Source organism: Triturus cristatus, chromosome 10 (assembly GCF_964204655.1).
Source record: "Triturus cristatus chromosome 10, aTriCri1.1, whole genome shotgun sequence".
NCBI lineage: Eukaryota > Metazoa > Chordata > Amphibia > Caudata > Salamandridae > Triturus > Triturus cristatus.
The window spans coordinates 643,853,118-643,873,744 of NC_140593.1; the positions used below are offsets into that span (position 1 = coordinate 643,853,118).

General features: G+C 43.3%; 1 protein-coding gene across 2 annotated transcripts in view; it reads right to left on the reverse strand.

Annotated features, from left to right (window-relative positions):
* Positions 1–20,627, reverse strand: part of PGAP6 (post-GPI attachment to proteins 6) — a 589,880-nt gene that overhangs the window by 497,513 nt on the left and 71,740 nt on the right. For both annotated transcript variants that reach the window (XM_085632201.1, XM_085632202.1), the window contains exon 2: positions 7,950–8,127. In XM_085632201.1, the coding sequence (XP_085488327.1) occupies positions 7,950–8,127 (178 nt within the window). The remainder of the gene's footprint in view (positions 1–7,949; positions 8,128–20,627) is intronic.

The window sequence follows — 20,627 nt, forward strand, 5'->3', positions numbered from 1 at the left end:
AACCTGCCAAGTGTTGAACCACCAGGGAAATGCCCTGATGGTCCAGCCATGTCCAGAGGCGCAGAGCCTCCTGACATAGGGTCCACAACCCCACCCCACCCTGTTTGTTGGAGTACCACATGGCGGTGGTGTTGTCTGTGAACACCTGCACTATTTTCCCCTTGACCGAGGGAAGGAATGCCTTCAGTGCAAGTCGGATCGCCCAAGTCCAAAAAGTTGATATGGAGCCGGGACTCAGCCAGAGACCAGAGTCCTCTGATCTCTGCTTCTTCCATGTGGCCGCCCCAGCCCAGAAGGGACGCGTCTGTCACAACTGTGCGTTCCCTTTGTGGAAGGGAGAGAGATCTGCCATCAACCCAATCGTGATTCGTGAGCCACCACTGCAATTGTCGTGCAGTGCCCTCCGAGATCTGGACGTGTTCGGACAGGTTGCCCTGATACTGTGCCCACTGGAACTTCAGGTCCCACTGCAGAGCCCGCATATGCCATCTGGCATGATCCACTAACAAGATGCAGGAGGCCATCAGGCCCAGTAGCCGGAGGGTCATCCTGACCGAAACCCTGGATAGAGGCTGAAAGATCGAAATCATCGCTGTTCGGGAGGATAAACCCGAAACTGCGAGTCCAGAACCGCTCTGATGAAGAGGAATTTCTGAGAGGGAATCAGGTGCGACTTCAGCACGTTGATGGAGAACCCCAGCAAATGCAGGAGGTCGGCCGTAGTCCGAAGGTAGGAGATGATTGCCTGGGGCGAGCCCGCCTTCAACAACCAGTCGTCGAGATAGGGGAAGACTGGAACCCTTGATCGGCGCAGATGACCTGCGACCACCGCCATCACTTTCGTGAACACCCGAGGGGTGCTGGTAAGGCCAAAGGGGAGCACGGTGAACTGAAAGTGCTCGTGGCCTACCGTCAACCGCAGGTAACGCCGGTGGGCTGGCAGGACGGGGATATGAAAGTAAGCATCCTGCAAGTCCAACGCTACCATCCAGTCTTGCGGGTCTAGGGCAGTCAAGACCTGAGCAAGTGTGAGCATCTTTAACTTCTCCTTCCGGAGGAAGTGATTGACGTTCCAGAGGTCTAAGATATGGACGCAGGCCCTTGTCCTTCTTGGGGACCAGAAAGTCGTGGGAATAACAACCAAGAGCTACTTCTGGCCCAGGAACGCGCTCAATGGCCCCCTTGGCCAAGAGGGCCGTGACTTCCTGCTGAAGAAGCGCAAGATGGTCCCCCGACATGCGGTGGTACTGAGGTGGCATGGCTGGAGGGGAACTCTCGAAGGAGAGGGAATAGACCCTTCAGAAAATTTGCAACAACCACTTGTCCAAGGTGATGTTGCGCCAGTGGGGGAAGAGGATGGCGAATCCTGCTGCCCACTGATGTTTGATGGGCCTGAAAGGTCGGACTAGGAAGGCTTTGCAGTGGACGCTGCGGGGTGGAGGTGGACTGACCCGCCCGCTGGCCCCCAGAACTGCCTCGACGGTTCCCACGTCCGCGCTGAGGATGTTGCTGCGCAGGCCTGTGGCTCTGGAACAAACGTGTTGGGGCACCCCTTCCGTGGCCAAGAAAGGAGCGGAAGGCGGAGGTGAGCGAGTGGCCGAGAGGCCCAAGTACTTGGCCGTAGCCCACGAGTCTTTAAAACGCTACAACGCACTATCCGCCTTATTGCCAAAAAGGCGAATGCCATTAAAAAGGGCATGTCCATTAAAGTGTTTTGGACATTCCCGGAGAAGCCAGTTATCTTCAGCCAGGTGTGGCGCCAAAGCGCCACCGTCATGGAAATCGCCCTGCCCAGCGAGTCGGCGGTATCAAGGCCACAACTAATAGTGAACTTTGCTGCATCTCTCCCAGCTGCACTAGCTTGGGAGTGTACCGGCCGTGCCTCCTCCAGACAGTTGGGCAGCACCTGCGCAACCGTATCCCACAGAGAGTGGGAATAACGGCCCAAGAGACATGCTGTGTTCACCGACCACAGCCCTAAGCTGGCAGAAGAAAACAGCTTCTTGCCAAGCTGCTCCACCTTCTTGGATTCCCTATCTGGGAGTGAGGAAGGGAAGCAGCGGCTTGGACAACCAAGCTCTCGGGAGTGGGATGTTGGGAGAGAAAGAGGGGGTCGCCCGGAGCCGGGCGATGGCGGTGGGCCATGGTCCTGTGCACAGGAGCCCCTGTGTTAGGCCTGGATCAAGTGCCCCAAAGGATGTCAGAAAGTGCGTCATTAAAAGGCAGCAAGGGCTCGGAAGAGGTTGCCGCCGGCTGAAGCACTTCTGTCAGGAGGTTAGTCCTGACAGTCAACGTAGGGAGATAGAGGTGGAGACCCTCGGCTGCCCTACGTACCACCACAGCATAACTGGCTCCCTCCTTCGTAGCCACGGTAGGAGGAGACAGCATGCCAAGGTCAGGAGAGGTGTCAAGACCACTGGCATCCCCCAAATCCTCTACCGAGTCCGTATCATAATCACACTGTTGTGTGAGAGGGTCCTCAAACCCCTCCCAGTCCTCCCCTTTCTCCGAAGTCTGTGAAACAGGCAGAAAATAAGGAGGATGGACATAGGGGAAAAAGGGCCCCATCGGCGTTGAAAAAACTCAGTCAAAAAGTGACTGGGGTACTTGCTCTTCCCAGGTCTGCGCTTGCTGGCGCGGAAAAAGAAAGAACTGACGTCAACGCGCGTGGGTGCGTCTAAGTAGCTCCAGCGACGTCACCCCGGCGCCGACAACGCGAACGACGCACGTGGAGCCGCACGACGACGCCTACCAATGCACAGGGGTACTACTGACGAAAACTTTCTGGATACAGTCTGACGCCTGGGGGTAATTCTAAGGTAAGGAATCTATCACTACGTGTTTCTTTCAGATATCTAGATCACAAAGATTCGAATGAACAGGCCACTCGTAAATTCTTGTCAATTATATGTGCACAACTGCCAATTGGTGATGGACTGTTCAGCAGCCTCTACATATTCCACTTGAGGGCGGGAAAGGAGGGTGGGGGGGAGAGATCTGCCACCTTAGATCTTTTGTCAACTGCATAATTCCCCAATGTTTATAGACATTGCAAAATACACCACTGCCCGCAGCACTTTTCCATTCTTTCTCATAGAAACATACCCAATAACCATTCAAAGGTAAGGTCAGTGCAATAGTGCCTAGTAAACGGTTAAAGTGGTCAAATCATATGCTTGGTAGTTTTAACATATGGGTTGAGCATTTGTTGGGTGAATATTTATCTAATCGTAAGAACAAGTCAATTGTGTCAACTGTAGCCTCTGATACGCACACTATGGGAAATAGCTGTGTGTGCTACTAACTTGCTATTGAATTATGTCCACTTCCTCCTATGTATCCAAGCAAGAAATCCCAATCGTGGTATGACCATACTTTACTTACAAGGAAAATACCTTGCCTAAACAATTCAGCATCTTTCAGAGAACACTGAGGGTCACAGATTTAAAGACGCATCTAAAGAACTAGAGAATAATTACAAAAATGTATCTGGGAAGCTAAGACTCAACACAAGGAGCATAAATTCTCAGAACACCAGGCGGTCATCTCCCAAAGAAAAGGCAAAACATTATTGAAAATAGTAAGCACTACTGGCGATTATAATTATGCCACAAAATATTATTCATTCATGCGCAAACCTGGGAAATTTATCTTGCAAGAGATTTCAAGAAACATCCTAGGGATCCTATCAAGCCCTGCAAGAAGGCTTTTGCCATGCTGCTCTTAAAGATAGTCTGGGTACACACACAAACACATTTCCTGGCCCCTTCTCTGTACTTTTTAAAGTACATCCCTTTTTCTGGGTCTTAACCCCAATGTACAAAATCATACTATTTAATGGACACATTCTTAACTCAATGGTGGGGTTCAATAGTCTCATCTATATATTAGGACCCATAACCTTGTGTTGTTTAGTGGCGATTCTAGAAAGTCTATTGAAACGTACTCTTCCCTTGATCTTCCGTAGTTTTAGAAAATAAATACACAGCCGCTAGTTTGCTTACTTAGCAATGCTGGAGTATAAATAAACTAAAGCCAAATAAAAATGGTTAATTAAATGAATGGTTTATAGAATATGCTGAAGCATTTGATAGAGTCAACTTATCAAGTTATTGCACAAACTATATAGGTCGAGAATCAATTGTTCATTGTTTAGCGGCTCCTTATAAAGCTTCAAACAGTCATGAATACATATGTGAGTGGGAGATAATCAACATACTAACTGCATTGGCAAACAGCCATAAAATTCCCTGCCCATCCAGTTTGTACCATAGCTTGTCATGTTGAAACTATCAAATACTGCAGGATATTCTACAAACCATGCATTTCATTAATTCCATATTTGACCTGTATTGTAGTGATGTTTACTAATCAAAGGAATTTTTTTATTAAGCATTAGGAATCTCGTAAAGGATTTTTTTTTTTTTTTTTTTTCTTTTTTTAAAAACCTTTATTTGTGCATAGTAAAAGAACAAATACGGGCCTACAACCATCAGGCCGGCCACAATACGGTTGAGCACAGAGACAAACAGTACATCCCCTGTGCGTCAAGGTCAAGATTAGCAATAATTCAGGATTCATACACTGGAGGGATCCTTGACACCAGGGGAAGGAGAAGTGAAGGTTAATTTTAAGGTTTTCAAAAAAAATTTTATCGAGAAAGAAATCAGTAAAGGATAGAAACAAGGAGATTCGAGTCCGCGAGTCGGCTTCATACACTGGAGAGCAGCAGCATCATTAAAACAGCCATAGAAAATCTCATACAGTAAGGCGATGCAGTTAGATAACAGGATCATCACAGTAGTAAATACGCTCCCCCTAAAAGCCGCACCCCCTAAAAGCCGCCCCCACTCAATCCACCCCACACCCGGACCCCGAATCGAAACAAGTATAGCGCAGAGACATGAAAGAAAGAGGCCCATAGAACTAAAAAGAACCAGTAAATTACCCCCCCACCCTACACCAATGCGGAGGCTATGGCCTGCCCCCCCCCCAGCATAGTGCCTGTCGCCCAATGAACCCGAAATATAGACGAGAGAGAAAGTAGGAATAGAGTAAAGAAACTAAGAGAAGAAAGAAGAAAGGAGGCGGGGAGGAGCCCACGTATCCTCGGAGCGCCCGACACCACCGGCCAACCATGCCTCCACACACTGAAACCCCACTACACCCAAAGGCGGTCGTGTGAAGATAGCATGTAACAACAAGGAAATGAAGGCAGACAGATCGCGACGAATGCGCACAACATATGCAAACAATTCCAGTCCCAGTCCAGCCCGTCCGTGAAACTATGATGGTAGAAAGTAATCTAGCCCTGGCCCGATCGCGGGCTTACGATTAGACCCGCCCCCTCGTGAATGCCCCGCATCCCGAACAGACAAAGACAATATGGCCGCTTGGAAGAAGATGGAGAAGTAGAGTCACAAAATGGCCGCCGATCATCTATTGAGGTCCCCTTGCACACCATATAAAATCCAGACCTGGCTTGTAAAGTACATGAGTTCCACATAAAAGGAGCCGTAGGCCACCGTGAACGGTTCCTCGAGGTCGTCAGGTGTAGTTCAGCTGGAAGGTCCTGCGGGCCCGGTGAGGCAGGCAACAACAAAGCAGGCAGCAATGACCGGGGAAACAAAGTATCCGCCATTGAGCAGGAGAGCGATTGATCCTGAGCGCCGGGAAAGCCAAACGCAGACACCAGTGGAGCACCGCTACACCCAGTCGTTACTTCCCCGCAGGAGGACCACAGCACTGGCAGACTCACGTCTTGTTGATCACAAACGGGGCGCTCACGACCCGCAGCAGACAGTGTAGAGTCGAACCGCTCACTCAGCGTTTGCAAGCCGACACACAATTGCAGACGAAAGTCCCGCAGGGCAGCCAGCACGGAGCCGTATGTCAGCGGAAGCTGCGCCCCCACAGCGGCAGCAATCCGGGACGGCACTGGGGAGCTGGAGTCTGGTAGAGGGAGGGCGAAGCGGGCAGCGGGCGAGACCGGAGCATCACCCCCCAGCAGCGAGCAGGCAATCAGCGCCATGTTTTACCGCTGAACGGTACCGTGGCCAGGGGGGGGGATCGTGACAAGGAGGCAATTCCCAACAGGTCTGCGCCGCAACAGGTGAAAGCCAACAGTCGCTTCCCCTCCCTCGGGCTCTCTTGCAGCCGACTAGACCATAGAAGAAGGGGGTCTGCAGCCTTCCACAGCGTGGTCCACAGAGCGGGGTAGGAGACCCGTCACGCCGGGGCTTACCCTCCAGCTCCAGCCCGTCAGGTGCAGGGTGCAGGAGGTGTCCGGGCGCCTCTCCCCCGGCTCCCCCGGCGACCGTCTGTGGCGTGAGGCGGGATCGGGACCTCGGGGCTCAGATTTGCACCCGCGGGTCCGGTGACTGCGACGCTTCCAGGGGGCCGGCCGAGGCCACTGTAGAGCAGGGGTCCAGTGCGGGGAACAAAGGCACCAAGAACTCCGGCATCCGGGCGGGCTAAGACTTCGGGAAAGCGGCGGCGCAGTCAGCGCGTCGTCGCACGCGTTGCACCTCGAAAATCGGCAAGGATAGGAATCAGGATGATAGTCCGAGGCCAAGGGCCGACGGAGCCGGGCGCTCAAGCGACTGCTCCGGTCGCCATCTTGGCTCCTCCCCTCGTAAAGGATTTTAATATTCATACTGTGAGGTGAGATGTTCGACATGGATGTTTTGTACTTAATGATACATTGTGCTTTATTTAGCCTGTAGGTCAGGTAGTCAAAGTCTGCAAGCCTGTATCAACTAAGCCAGTGTTTGTATTCCTCTCTTCCCTTCTTTCATTTCCACTTAGGTTATCTTCGGGTTATCATAATTTTCCATATACACAAGGGCCACATTTGAGTGAGGTTTTGGACAGCCTCTCAAGGATTTGTCATGCCTCATTCCGTTTTTTTGACTATTACTATAGGGTAGTGGGGGTAGAACCTTCACCATGGAGGAGGGGTGTCTTACCGTCCCGGTATCAAAATCATAAAATGTCTTGATAGTTCTGCTGGTATCAAAGCAAATTGAGGACTATGCATTCAATGCCAAGGAGGCATCGCTTAACAGCACTATGCAGTGCTTCTCCTATGCCACGTGAGACTGTGCAGACACTGCTATCTCAATTTTCAGTTGCAGGTCTCCATGAATGTAGATGCTGTGGCTTTCTTTGGCTGATCTCTACACTAGGATACGCTCATTTTGGTATGTACATTTATATTATAGCACACACATCATCAAAGCATATACGTTAAATGTCTCAATTTAACACTGCTTAAGAGAGATCACAAGGGCATACACCACGTTCTTCTGCCAAATCAAATTTCAGAGGATGGTCACTTTCATATCAGACCCCAAAATACAAATCAATGGCACTTTCTCCAGACGCACACACCCTGTAGGCTCCAAAGGGAGCAGTGGTTCTCTCTGATCCAAAAAGGATTATCCAGGCAAGCTACTACAAAGGGCATTATAAGATAGAGGTGCTCCTCAACCACACATATCATCCAAAAATCTGAATTGTTTATGTCAAACTTAGGTGGGAATTCTAATTCCAAAGCTGGTAATGATTTAGTTAGCTATTTCTTAAGCGTTGACAATCAACCAAAAGGTATATTCTTGCAAAACATTTAGTAATATCAGTGACACCGAGCCTGCCCTCTAGCAAACGAAACAGGCATCTTTTCAAGGCAGTGTTTCACAGCAGCCACATAAAAACAATGGTCTTTTGTATATATACTTAGATATTATGACGTAAAACATCTAAGAATACCGTAGTGAGTGTTTAGATTAGTAGAAACGAAAGCGTTGAGTCAGAGCAGAGGAACAAACACAGCCTTATGACTGAGGCAAAGAAATTAAAGGAGAACCCGTTGTTCACAGGTAGCAGTGGAGGAAGCCAAGTACAGAAGATTGCACAAGCAATGACGTTTCGTGTGTGTGATTACTCACACAGTGATTTCTGTATCGCGACACTCTGTCCCTCTGCCCCTGGATGCCTGCAGAAGCCATCGAAGTAGAATGGTGTCTTTTGGCACTTGAAAGCGATAGAGGCGGACATTTCCATACCAGCTGTAAAAGGACAGATGCTGAGCACTCTGAGAGACAAATTCTGAGCTGTAGATGAGGTCTGCAACAAAAGACAAGAAGAAGCAGCAAATGAGTGGGAGCAGAATGCAAATTGGAGACTCGTGGAATGGAACAAGAACAACATGCAAAGGACATCAATCAGCCACAACCACAAAGGTTGATATTGAATTGTAATAAAGAGCATTTAGTCTAAAGCATTTCAATCATATTTCAAGGCTCGAATGTTGCATCACACTGATTGTACTGAGTGTCCTAAAACGGCAAATCGGAATACATTTAGCAGATTAAATTAATCTGTACATTTTAATTTTTGTATTTATTTTTAGAGTTTTCTATAGCACGAACAAGACTCAGAGTAGGGTATCAGAGCGCTTTACAAAACAAAGCAGAGTAAGTATAAACATTTTGCAAAAGCAGAGCAGATAAAGTATGAAAAACACTTTTAACAAGGTTTGGCAGGTAGCAGAAGCGATAATAGCGATGATTTGTTCAGGGTAGTAGGAACAAGTTCGGGTACGAGTAAGTCATAGAGGCGAGGGTGTCATTAAGGGGAGTGTAGAAACCAGTTTGAAGTAGTAAACTGGTTCAGTGCCTTGCAAGTCAGTGAAAATAGCTGGTGTGATAGTAGGGCCCCATACAGTGAGGCATGTACGGAATTAAGGGAGGAATTTGCTCACCAAGAATGATTTTGCTTTCCTTTTGAATAGTGGTGTAGATGAGATATTTCTGATGCAAGAAGTTAGCGAGGACCATATTCTTGGTGCCGCTCCGGAGAATGCTCTGTCAGAAGTTTTATTCTTGCAGAAGCAAGAGGGTTTCAGGAGAAGATTGTCGGAGCTCTTAGAGTGTCTGTTACCTCCAGATAAAGTACATTTCTTGGATAGGTACTGGGAGGTATTGTGGTGTAGAGCTTTATGAGTGATGCAGGCCATCTTTAGGGGGATTCTAGCTTTGTAGGGTAGCCAGTTGGGCACCTTCAGGTGTTTGCCATATGTGGTCAAAGTTCCTAGATCCTGTAAGGAGTCCTGCTGCTGCGTTGAGACAGGCTTTTAAAGGGGCTGTTGAGATTTTAGGAAGCCCCGTGAGGGTAGTACATCCGTACTCCAACCTTGTGATGACTAAAGCCTGAACTGCAGTTTTGAGGTCAGGGTTTTCGATGAATGGTTTCATTTTTCTAAGATAGCTGAGGTGAAAGCGGGCATTTTTAGCCAACAGGTTGATATGTGTTTGCATGTTAAGGTTCTTATCCAGGGTAACTCCAAGCCATTTGGTGGAGTCCACCAGAAACGGCGTGCAATTTGGAGCAGTGATCATCTTGGTCCATTTCTTTATCTCCAGAGAGTTTTTAGGGGGGGGGGGGGATTAAGAGAAATACCGTTTTTTGCGAGTTTAGCTTGAGGTAATTGGTCGTTAGCCAGTGGACGGTCTTTTCGAGAGCTTGATTCATCATCTTTATTTCTTCGATGGAAGTGATCTTGATGTAAAGTCGAGTGTCGTCCGCGTACATGTGGTAGGAGATATTCGTCTGCTGTAGTAGTTTGGTTAATGGTTCGATATAAAGGTTGAATAGCGTGGGGGATAGGGTGGAGCCTTGTGGTACTCCTAGTACGTCGACGGGCACTGCCCCCTTAATGAGTATGATATACTGAGAGATGGGTATACCATACATTGCAATGTACCAGGCTGCTGGACCTCTGGGGATCCTGAGGTGCTATATGGCTGCAATCCCATACTTATAACATCTATTCACAGGGTTGACGTTTATCACCTGCATTTTCTCCTCTGCCTCCTATATGTTTAATGCAATTTTGTAACCCAATGCTCCTTCTCATGAAAACTTAATAAAGTGTTTTTAAAAAAAAAGTGGTACTCCTAGTACGTTGGATGAGGAGGGAATTTTTTTTATTCACCACGAATGATTGTGTTCTGTTTTCCAGAAAGGATTTGAACCACTGAAGGACTGTGCCGGAAAAACCCATCCTGTTTTCCAGTCTTCTTAGAATTTTGTCGTGATTGACTGTGTCGAAGGCAGAAGAGAGATGTAGTAGGACTAGTAGGCAGGTTTCGTTACGGTCAAGAGCGAGGAGGGCGTCGTCTACTATATGCAGAATCGCTGTTTTTGTGCTATATCCAGGTCTGAAACCCGATTGGCAGTCGTTCAGTAGTTTGAAATCCGCGATATGTAGGTTCAGTTGTTGCTGAGCACATTTTTCCAGGACCTTGGCTAGCATGGGAATATTGGTTATAGGTCGGAAGTTATTAGGGTCAAAGGAGTCTGCGGTCTGCTTTTTATGATAGGGGTGACTTGACCAATTTTTAGGCAATTCAGGATGTGACCTTGCGCTAATGAGGTATTTGGTCCAGAGAGGGGAGATGATATGGTAGATGTGGGGTAGGCAGTTTGAGGGGACAGGGTCACTGAAGTGGTTATTGGGTTTGATAGTTGCTAAGGTTTTGGTGATGTCACTGAGATCGTAAAGTTTAAAGGTAGACCAATGAGAGTTATTTTTGGTCAAAGGTAGATCAAGTTGTTTAGGATTTTCAGCAAAAGGTTGCAATCACTTTAGTACACCAGTGCCCCAGCTACATGGTCAGCATCAGAGAGCAGTACACCAGAGTAAGTCAACAGTTCAAAGCATATCATGTGTTGATGGCATGTTAACCGCCCAATTGTAAAGTATGTGTTTGAATGACACAAAAGGATGACATTTGAAACCAATCCATCTGGACACTCCACGATACAGGTGCACTCAACCTGTAGGTAGGCTCTAATCCAAATATCTCCAATAGCCGTGGTCGCTGCAGGTAAGAGCGGTGGGGCCGGCTGGGGGGGGGGGGGGATTTCAATCGACTATCACAAGGGAAAATTAATTATTTGTTTTATTTTCCCTTGTGGTCGTCTCTCGAAATCCCCCCAGCCCGCCCCCACCACTGCACCCCTCTTCCCTGCCGTGGCTGGTCTCCAACCTCTTCTGCAGTAAGAGCTACATATGTTCAATTAAAATTATCCTGAGCTAGTAATACTAATAGAGTTTTAATACTGACCACATCAGACAAGCTTTCATTAGGGTCCACTTTATGCAAGATTAGCAAGAGTGATCACATCGGTTCTTAAGGAACGCTTCCCAGCAATAATGTAAAAAATGCTTTGTCAATGTGAAATATCGTGACATGGGTTATACATAACAGCCATAACTGCAATGCCCTGGCACCAAGTTACTACTAGTAATAAGTCTCCCAAACATCAGCTACTGAGTTCTGAAAATACAAACATTTCCATCTCGAATACACACTTTTCAATTTTGGCATACCTTTGAATTCAGCTAAGCAAAAGTTTCTGATGTATTAAGCTGGGCTGCACACAGGAGAGCAACTTATGGGTACCTGGCAAACTACCAGTAGCTCACGAGCTACTTGTTGGAGAACCCTGATCTAATCATCACCAAGTGCAAAAGCTCAAGCAAATGCAATGTATGGTTCAGAAATAAGGGGTTACAAAACAGTCAAAGTTGACATTCATAGAGAATCTCTTTTTGGAAGCATTGATTAAACTTCTGTATAAAGAAGCAATTTGATGTATTGGCCTTCAAAGGCACCAAGGGCTTGTCCTGGTTTAAGCATTTTCATACATCTTTGCCTTTACTGGGAAATGCAACTCTTTGGAGTAACCTGTCTTTTAAAACACAACACTCCGCTACTTTGGTGAAAAGCGAATATTTTTTGGTTTTAGTTTAAGTAGTACATTTAACAATAATCGTTTTGGTCATTTGACTATGAAATTCTTGTAACATAAAAATATGATGAAATATTTATCTTAATTAAATGATCCAGAGGGCCAGATTGCCAAGTCCAAGTATCTTAAATTTAGGGCCAGTATTTTACAACTGACAATATTAAAAGTGTAAATGGCATTTACCTACGATGTCTCAAGATACAACGGACTCCAGGAAAAAAAAAAGCTTTATTTTGTATTTTTGGCCATATTCTCTAAGAGAAGAGTTAAAAGTGGTTAATACCAATATACAAAAAATACTGTGAATTAGATTTTCTACTTGCACATAGTAAATGTAAAATTGATACATCATCCATGGTTCAGTCGCTTTCTCGGTCTATTGTGTTGGAATGGGGAGTTCCAAATAAGTGTTTACAGTAGGTCTGGCTGAAATTTTTATTTCACATTAACAACATTTCTGTGACATTACCACGATTATGCCATCATGTCACACTGAGTAATTTCAGGGACAAATTTTAACCCAAGATGTACCGTTCGGGTATTTTTTGAAAGCGAATGACATTTCAGGTAGATTTTATTTACCCAAGGGGGAGAGTCAGGTAATTTCTGAGCATAAAACTACAAACCTGAACGGAGTGTCTTCAAAGCAAGCAACTGGAAATCAACTCTTAAATTACATTTTCAAGTTGAATTTTTACCAGAATGGACGATTATGTTAATTTGTTTGGAGTGAAAGGTGCATTTCGGGTAATTTTGTTGTAATTTCACATAATTACGTTACAGAAATTACATGTGCTTCGCACACCCCAAGATTACAGCTGGTTCTGCAAGGACTTGTTACTGGTCCTGAATACTTCGTAAAGATATAGTTATCATGAATTGCCATTCAATGCTAAAAATGCTGCATAAACAAAATGTAGAGTTTATGGATTAATGTCTGTTTAATGGTGTTGGGACACACACACATACACGTGTTACCATCCTTGTGGGGACTATGTGTGAACACCTGCCTTGTGGGGACTAACCTTTTCCAATGTTTTAAAAATATACTAATAATGGAAAAATGTTAAGAAAAAATTCATAATACAGGATCCTGCTTCAAATTTGAAAATATGTTATTTCATCACGCGCACACAACCATCTTTGTGGGGAATTGAAAATGTGTTACCATCTTGGTGGGGACTTGCTGTATAATTATCATGTGCTATTGAACACAGTCATGCGCACATGCCTAAATGTTTATAATTATCTGTAAAATATGAAAATAACATTATAATCTTTTCATAATTCAATGGCATCATTTATTCCATTGGTACACAATAAATGAATTGTGTTAATAAAGTGCCAGAAATGAATATATATCAAGATTACAGAAAGGAATCTAAAACTGTATGCAATCTTTGCTTAGTGCTCATAGTCTTAAGAGATAATTAGGAGTGGGAGTAACTCGCATTATTTTCTGTTACGCGATTACACGAAATTACAGCAAAATTATGCAAAAATTTGCTGATTTACGCAAGGAGCATATCCCAGCATTTAGCACTTTTGTCAGAGCGCAAAATGCACAAAATGGACCTGAGGATGCATTTTGTGCTAAGAAAATAGTTCTAAATGTAACAGAACCTGAACAGCACCAGTCCGCAGCCTTTCATGCTCGCTATATTCGTTGTTCCTGTGCGCCTGTGGTAGGATTTCTGTGCAAAATTACTTTTAAATACGCTAACGGCCAGAATAACATAAAATTACTGCAATTACTGTGACTACTCTCCGTAATGAAAATTTCACCCAGGTCTAGAGACAAGGGATTAACACATGGATAAATGAAATGATGGAATCATCAATGTTGTCTAGTAGAACTTAGTGTGATTATTTTCATTTATTTTAAAGTAGTTAATAGGCCATAGCTCCCTAGCAATTGGATTTAATGTTAATGTTTGCATGGGAATGGTGTGTGATGAAGCACACAGAGGTCATATGTGATACTAGAAATACCATTGCCTCTTCAGAGACACTGTCTAAAACCTCACAGAGGCAGCATGTGAAGATCATGAAGTTCAAGTACAATAAAGATAGTTTATGATTATAAGAATGTTTAAGTCCTGACAAAGATTGTGTAAGAAAGTAATCTTGTTAAAGTCCCCACAAAAATACTGTGTGATTATAGTGATATTCAAGTCCCTGCAGATATAGCGTGTGGTTACTGGGATGTTCAGGTCCCCACAGAGATAGTGTGTTTACTGAGCTAATGCTTGGTTATTAGGATGTTCAAGACCTCACAGAGATGGTGTGTGAAGATAGGCATGTTTATGTTGCCTCAAAGATGGTGTGTGAAAATAATGTTTAAATCTTCACACAGACAGTGTGTGAAGATAATGATGCTCAAGTCTTTACAGAGTTAGCGTGTGATTAAAGCCATTTTCTAGCCTCCTCATAGTTTGTGATTACAGTGTTATTCCAGTCTCTTCTCATAATATGTGGAGTTTATGATGGCCAAGTCCATACAGTGTGTAAAGATAAATGTATTCAAGTCCCCACAGAGATAGTGTGTTATTATAGTGATGTTCAAGTCCCCACAGTGATAGTGTGTGGTTACTGGGATTCTCAAGACCCCACAGAGATAGTGTGTGATTATTGGAATGTTCAAGTCCCTACAGAGATAGTATGTGGTTATGGAGATGTTCAAGATCTCACAGAGATGGAGGGTGAATGTAAGCATGTTCAAGTTCACATAAAGCTAGTGTGAATAGATTACTTCTCCACACAGATTGGACCTGATTCACAAAGGTATTGTGTGATTATAGTGATGTTCACGTACCCACAAAGATAGTGTGTGATTATAGTGATTTTCCAGTCCCCAGAGAGATATTGTGTGATCATAGTGCTGTTCAAGTCCCCACAAATATAGTGTGTACTTATTGGAATAATCAAGTCCTCATGGAGATAGTGCGTTGCTATTGGGATGTTCAAGGTCTCATAGAGATAGTGTCATGTCCAAAACACCACAAAAATAGTGTTTGAAGACAATGTTCCTTTTTTGTAACATTTCTTCATTGATTTTACAGATCAATGCAAACACCACTCCACTGCGGCCACCTATACACATGTAGGAAGAGCTCATATATTTGTTACATAAAAGGAATAAGAAGAGATATAAAGAAAAAGGACATAAGCATAACAAACTATCTAGACCCACACCGTACCCCTTGAATGTTCTAGGTCATAGTATAAGCCACCCTATCAATGCTAGTACTATTTAAACAAAACAGAGAGTTCACAGATATGCAGTGCTAAGAAGGTGTCCCCTCCTGCGCAAAAACAATCATTCCCTCAGTGCGGGCACCCTTGCAAAATGATGCAAGAATGTCTGCACTGGCGCATGGCTGCTGTTGGTGCGCCGGCGCAGGGGAGAAGGACAGGAATGCGCCATATCTTCTAGGTATGGTGCATTCCTGCCCTTTCATTCTGATGAACAGCAGTGCAGCAGGAAGGCTGCTGCGCCACCGTGCGTCAAAATATTGTAAATGGACCCTCAGAGTCCAAAACCAGCAGTATCAGTCCAAAGCTTTGAGGGTTATCGTGCAAAAAGTGGCATTTCCTTCCATTTAGAATTCGTATTACATTGCATTAGAATATGTGAGCGCATACCTTGCATAATAAAAGTCACAAGAGACGGAAGAGATTGGTTCGAGCAGACAATGTTTCCCTGTAGGACATTTTCTGTGCAAATCTTTCTCCCACAAACAAACCATAGCTGAAACTGTGTAATGCAAAATTTTACAAATTTTGCATTATTTAAATATCAGGAATTTCACCAACATATCTTCAATATTGCCTGGGTCAAGTAAGGGATGTATGATGTTACAACGCATGCTTTTACAACGCATGCTGTTACAACGAAGTTTTTACAACGCAAATGCTGTGACAACGCAAGTCTTTACAACGCAAGTCTTTACATCGACTTGCAGTAGATGGCGTGCTAACATTAAAAAAGGGTAATTTACTATTCTAACTCCAGTCCACGTTGCAGTAGGGAAGGTGTTTGGATAGTAAACTACACTATTTTTAATGTTAGCACACCATCTAGTGCAAGTCGATGTAAAGACTTGCGTTGTAATGGCATGCGTTGTCACAGCATTTGCGTTGTAACAGTTTCGTTGTAATGGCAGTGCGTTGTAAAAGTTGCGTTGTAATGGTTGTTCACCTCAAGTAAGATATTCAATGTTGCAAAGCCAGGGTGAACCTCCTCTTTTAGCCGATAGGTCAATTTGTACGTATAAGCAAAAGGCGGTTCAAATACAAGAGTGATGAAATGCATCCTACTGACTTGCATTTAAAACTCATTTAAAATTATATAAATGATTTTGAAATGTTCTAGGAAAAACAAAATGTAGATTCCAAAAATGTAAATTTATAGATTTTTTTAATATGAAATGTAGCAAATGCTGCTTTTAAATTTTCTGCACTTTTACAGGTGAACTGGATGTGCTGTTATGACAGATAAATATGCTAGTGTCCGGTACTCTCATTAACCTGTGAGGATACCTTGACCTTGGTCACTCTTTTTTTCACAATATTTATCATTGCGTTTTTGTTATGGGGAGTGTAAAAAGCAGTCTTAACCCCTTCTGTGCCACGCCCTTTCCCCCTCCTGTGCCGGGCGTTGTATTAGTGGGTGGGGTTCATGACGAGATAGTCTCGTCATGGGCACAGCGCAACCATGCTCCATGACGAGACTATCTCGTCATGGGCACTGAAGAGGCTAAGTGCTCAACCGCATTGTCTGCTGCTGCTGAAGTTTCATACCTAACAATAGTGTTGTTTGCTGGTGCTTTCTCTGCTCCCTTAGCCAAGGTGTGAATATACTGCTGCATCTGCGCCCATTCCCCGGTCTGTGACAGTCACTGACTGGAGGTGGTTTCCACAGAGCTGGTTAACCGGCATTTTGTTATGCGAGCACGTGAATTTGCACATCTGTGGCTGACATTGGGCAGTCATAATAAAAAGGAGAAATTCCCTTGCTTACACTTACTTATCTGGTGGAAAAAAAAAAAGGTTTTTCTAAACTTGTCTCAATTTATTTAAAAAGAATTTTATTGTCACAGTGATCATTCTATAATCTTAAAAAATCTGGTCATAATACAATTTCATTTAAACGAACATGTTAAAAACACAATCAATATTAAAAATAGAGAATTACACAAATTGCAAAATTTACACAGTTACAGACATCCAAGAATGATGACCAGCATCATGGAGACAAACATGAAAGTAAGACACCATTTATGTTCTTTACTACTACACATCCATTGGTAATCTTTTGAACCAGACACGAAGACCGCAACCAGACCACGTCGGATGCATCATTAAGACCCACCGGAGTCACAAGGAGGACAATAAGCCTCGAGTGGTTGGGCGTCGAGTTGGTATTTCCACTCGTTATCACGAATCCCAGTTAAAGAAAAAGGATTAGAAATTATTCATTGGAGTTACACTCAAAGTGAGAACGTAACATTACAGATAGATACGCCTTTTTACATCTTTACAATTATCGGGAGATCGCGGTTCGTTTGGAGGATATCACCGGCCCGCCTACGTAAATTATACCCGACTCCCAATCAATAATAAGGGAAAGCAACGTAAGAAAATAGGAGACAACAACATTTCCGTCTTGATAAAGATGGCAGTATCAGTATAAAAGCCATCGAAACGCGTCGACGCCAACATCTTTGGAAACACAATCCCATAACCAGCACAGAATAACAAGCACATAATTGGAAATATTACTTTCTGTATTGGTGAGTCCAATGGATGTGTAGTAGTAAAGAACATAAATGGTGTCTTACTTTCATGTTTGTCTCCATGATGCTGGTCATCATTCTTGGATGTCTGTAACTGTGTAAATTTTGCAATTTGTGTAATTCTCTATTTTTAATATTGATTGTGTTTTTAACATGTTCGTTTAAATGAAATTGTATTATGACCAGATTTTTTAAGATTATAGAATGATCACTGTGACAATAAAATTCTTTTTAAATAAATTGAGACAAGTTTAGAAAAACCTTTTTTTTTTTTCCACCAGATAAGTAAGTGTAAGCAAGGGAATTTCTCCTTTTTCTTATGGTTGAACGACCTCATTTCCCTTGCAAATTGACAAGGGGTCCCTCTCTTTTTCTCTACTGACCTTGGGCAGTGCCTTGACTACCTGTCTTTCTCCCATTAGGAACAAGGGGCACAGTCTTTGGGATATTTTTAAGAAGTCTAAGAAACAGTTCATTTTAAACCATAATGACATCTTCGAAGTTAAATTGTGAATGATTAAAAAAAAAAAAACAGCAATAAAGAGACTAGACAAGAAAATTCAAATTAAGTTCAGTTGTAGCCCAGATATACATGTGTAATTACATGTTGGCAGTTAAAATGAAGTAAGCTTCGATTTCATTATTACTGTAATTTTAGGAGGTATTTCCGACCTTTATTTTTTAGATATCAAGTTGAATATTCTGCTCAAGTTTTAGCTTTGCTAAGTCAGATGCGAAGCTTTGATGTGAGGATTGGACTTAGCTGAATTGAAGGAATAAAATGAAACATTCACAATAGATATGTAATGCTTGCTATGAATACTTGGCAGTTGAGGTAATTATCTGGGGGCACAAGTATCAGTGATTCACTTTTTATTTCTGTACAATAGTAGGAAATCAGGATTCTGTGTGTTGTAGTTTGATTTTTGCAAAGGCTTTTAACTATTTCAAGTAAACGTTTTCTATTATGCTCAATTGTATTTCTTAAAAATGTTGGTCATTGTTTTGTGAAACCTTAAATACTTTAAATATGGTTTTGTACAAATGCACCTACAAGAGCAATAGTTTCCTTGCCATACGCAAAATTCAAAAGTGGTCATTTTTCATTAAGCTTATTTGTTAAATGCTGGGCGATCGCCTCTATCACTGCAACTATATTTTTCAGTGCTTTATCAAGGTGTTTGTGAATCATTTTGTGCTGGCTTTTCTTTTAAACAGAAACTAAACTACATTTTTGTCTTGGTTTCGCTGTCTCTTTTCTATCTCCCTGGGTCTCATTAGGTTTCTTTTTGGAAGTGCTGAAAGGACATGTAGAGGTAGGGGAAGAGATGAGGACCAATAGATTAAAAGACATGAAGAACTGATAGGAGAGTGTGAGGAATGGCTATTTGACAGAGGATAGGTGGGAAGGCTGTCAGTAGAAGTGTGGAGAGTGGTGAAAAGAGGGGGAGGGATCGATGAGGGAGAGGACGTTCTGGGGGAAGCATAGGGTTATGTGATTGTGGGATGGGCAGAGGCCCCCATCCTGCTCGCTCTCCATCCACATAGCCCTTCCTCTCGCTTCATCCATATTTATTTAGCCTGCCTTCTTTGAGTATAGATGAAGACCCTCCTGTCATTTGTTTTCTTCTACAGAGAGACAATGTCATCAATTGCTAGTCTTATTGCGAATGATTCTAATGAGTGTTGATGAGAGCACATGCTGTTTAGGTGCCAACTCTTAGGCTTTGGTGTCTTCTTGTGTGTGATGACATCAAGGGTCTAATGTGTCAATTTGTTGTGGGGCAAGGTTTACAGGTAACAATGTGGATGTTGTGCTGAGGTGGAAATGCTTAGCCAATCGTGTGACTCTGGTATTGCGTTGTGTGCGTGATAATATGTGCTTTCAAAAAACAATCACAGACCTTAGAAGTTACAAGTGAGGTGATGTTTACCGCCCAAGGAGATTACCCATACTAGATTACAAAATTGTCCCTTTAAAGCAAATTTGGCCAACAATACTAATCTAATATTCATAGTGTAAGATCTTAAAGAACACCCAGAAAGGAGTACAGAATCTACCTCAAGCAAAATGTTTCATAGTTGGTACAAAATGCTTGATTTCAAAGTACTTTTGGCATACCTCTCTAGTATAAAACTGATATAGCTTTAAGATGCTTACTTTTTCCATGAAATAATTATTGACCCATTATAGATCCAGATATGTAGCGTGTGCCTCTTGGCAAAAAGGCTGTCCCTTTCTCCCTATCTCATTTACATTTTCTCTTTCTTCTCTTTCTCCCTTCTCTAGCACTCTCCCCACTTAATTCTCTTACTTTCTTCACCTGATCCTGTCTCTGTTCTGAGTCCCTTTTCTTCTTCTTTGTGCCTCCTTTCTCTTACTATTGATTGTCTTCTCTATCAAGTCTGTCTTGCTAAAATTCTTTCTGTATCACCGATTTCCTTCTTTTTGTCCATTCCCTTTCTTTAACTTCTGTTTCTATTACTGCTTCTCTCTTACACCGCCCCTTCTTTTCCTCTTTCATTTTCTCTTCACTTTCTGTCCCATCTTCCTCTAGGCTGCCACTTTCATCATTCTTCTCTTTCTACCAAACATTCTTACCTGTAGCTCAATATTCTTTTCTTTTCTGTGCCCCTTCCTTTTCTTACTTTTTCTCTCTCCTTTTGCCCTCTCTTACACTTTATGTATTTCCTCCATATTTCCATCTCATTGTTCCTGTAGCCCGCTTCCTTTGACTTACAATTTAGTTTCTTGCCTTTCAGTTCTTACCCTTGTTCGGTCCTCTCTCCAACATATCCTGTTATCTCTCCTTGTATGCCGTCATTTTCATATTTCTTTCTCTCCTTATATCTTCACATCCCATCACTTTTCAAATTCTTTTTCCATCTTTCTCTCCCTCTTTCTATTATTTCTATATATTTAAGTCTTTCTTCTGTCACCCTCTTCTGTCTCTCTTCCTGTTTTTTCTTTCTCCTCTGTTCTCGGTCTCCCAACTTTTTTTTTTTTTC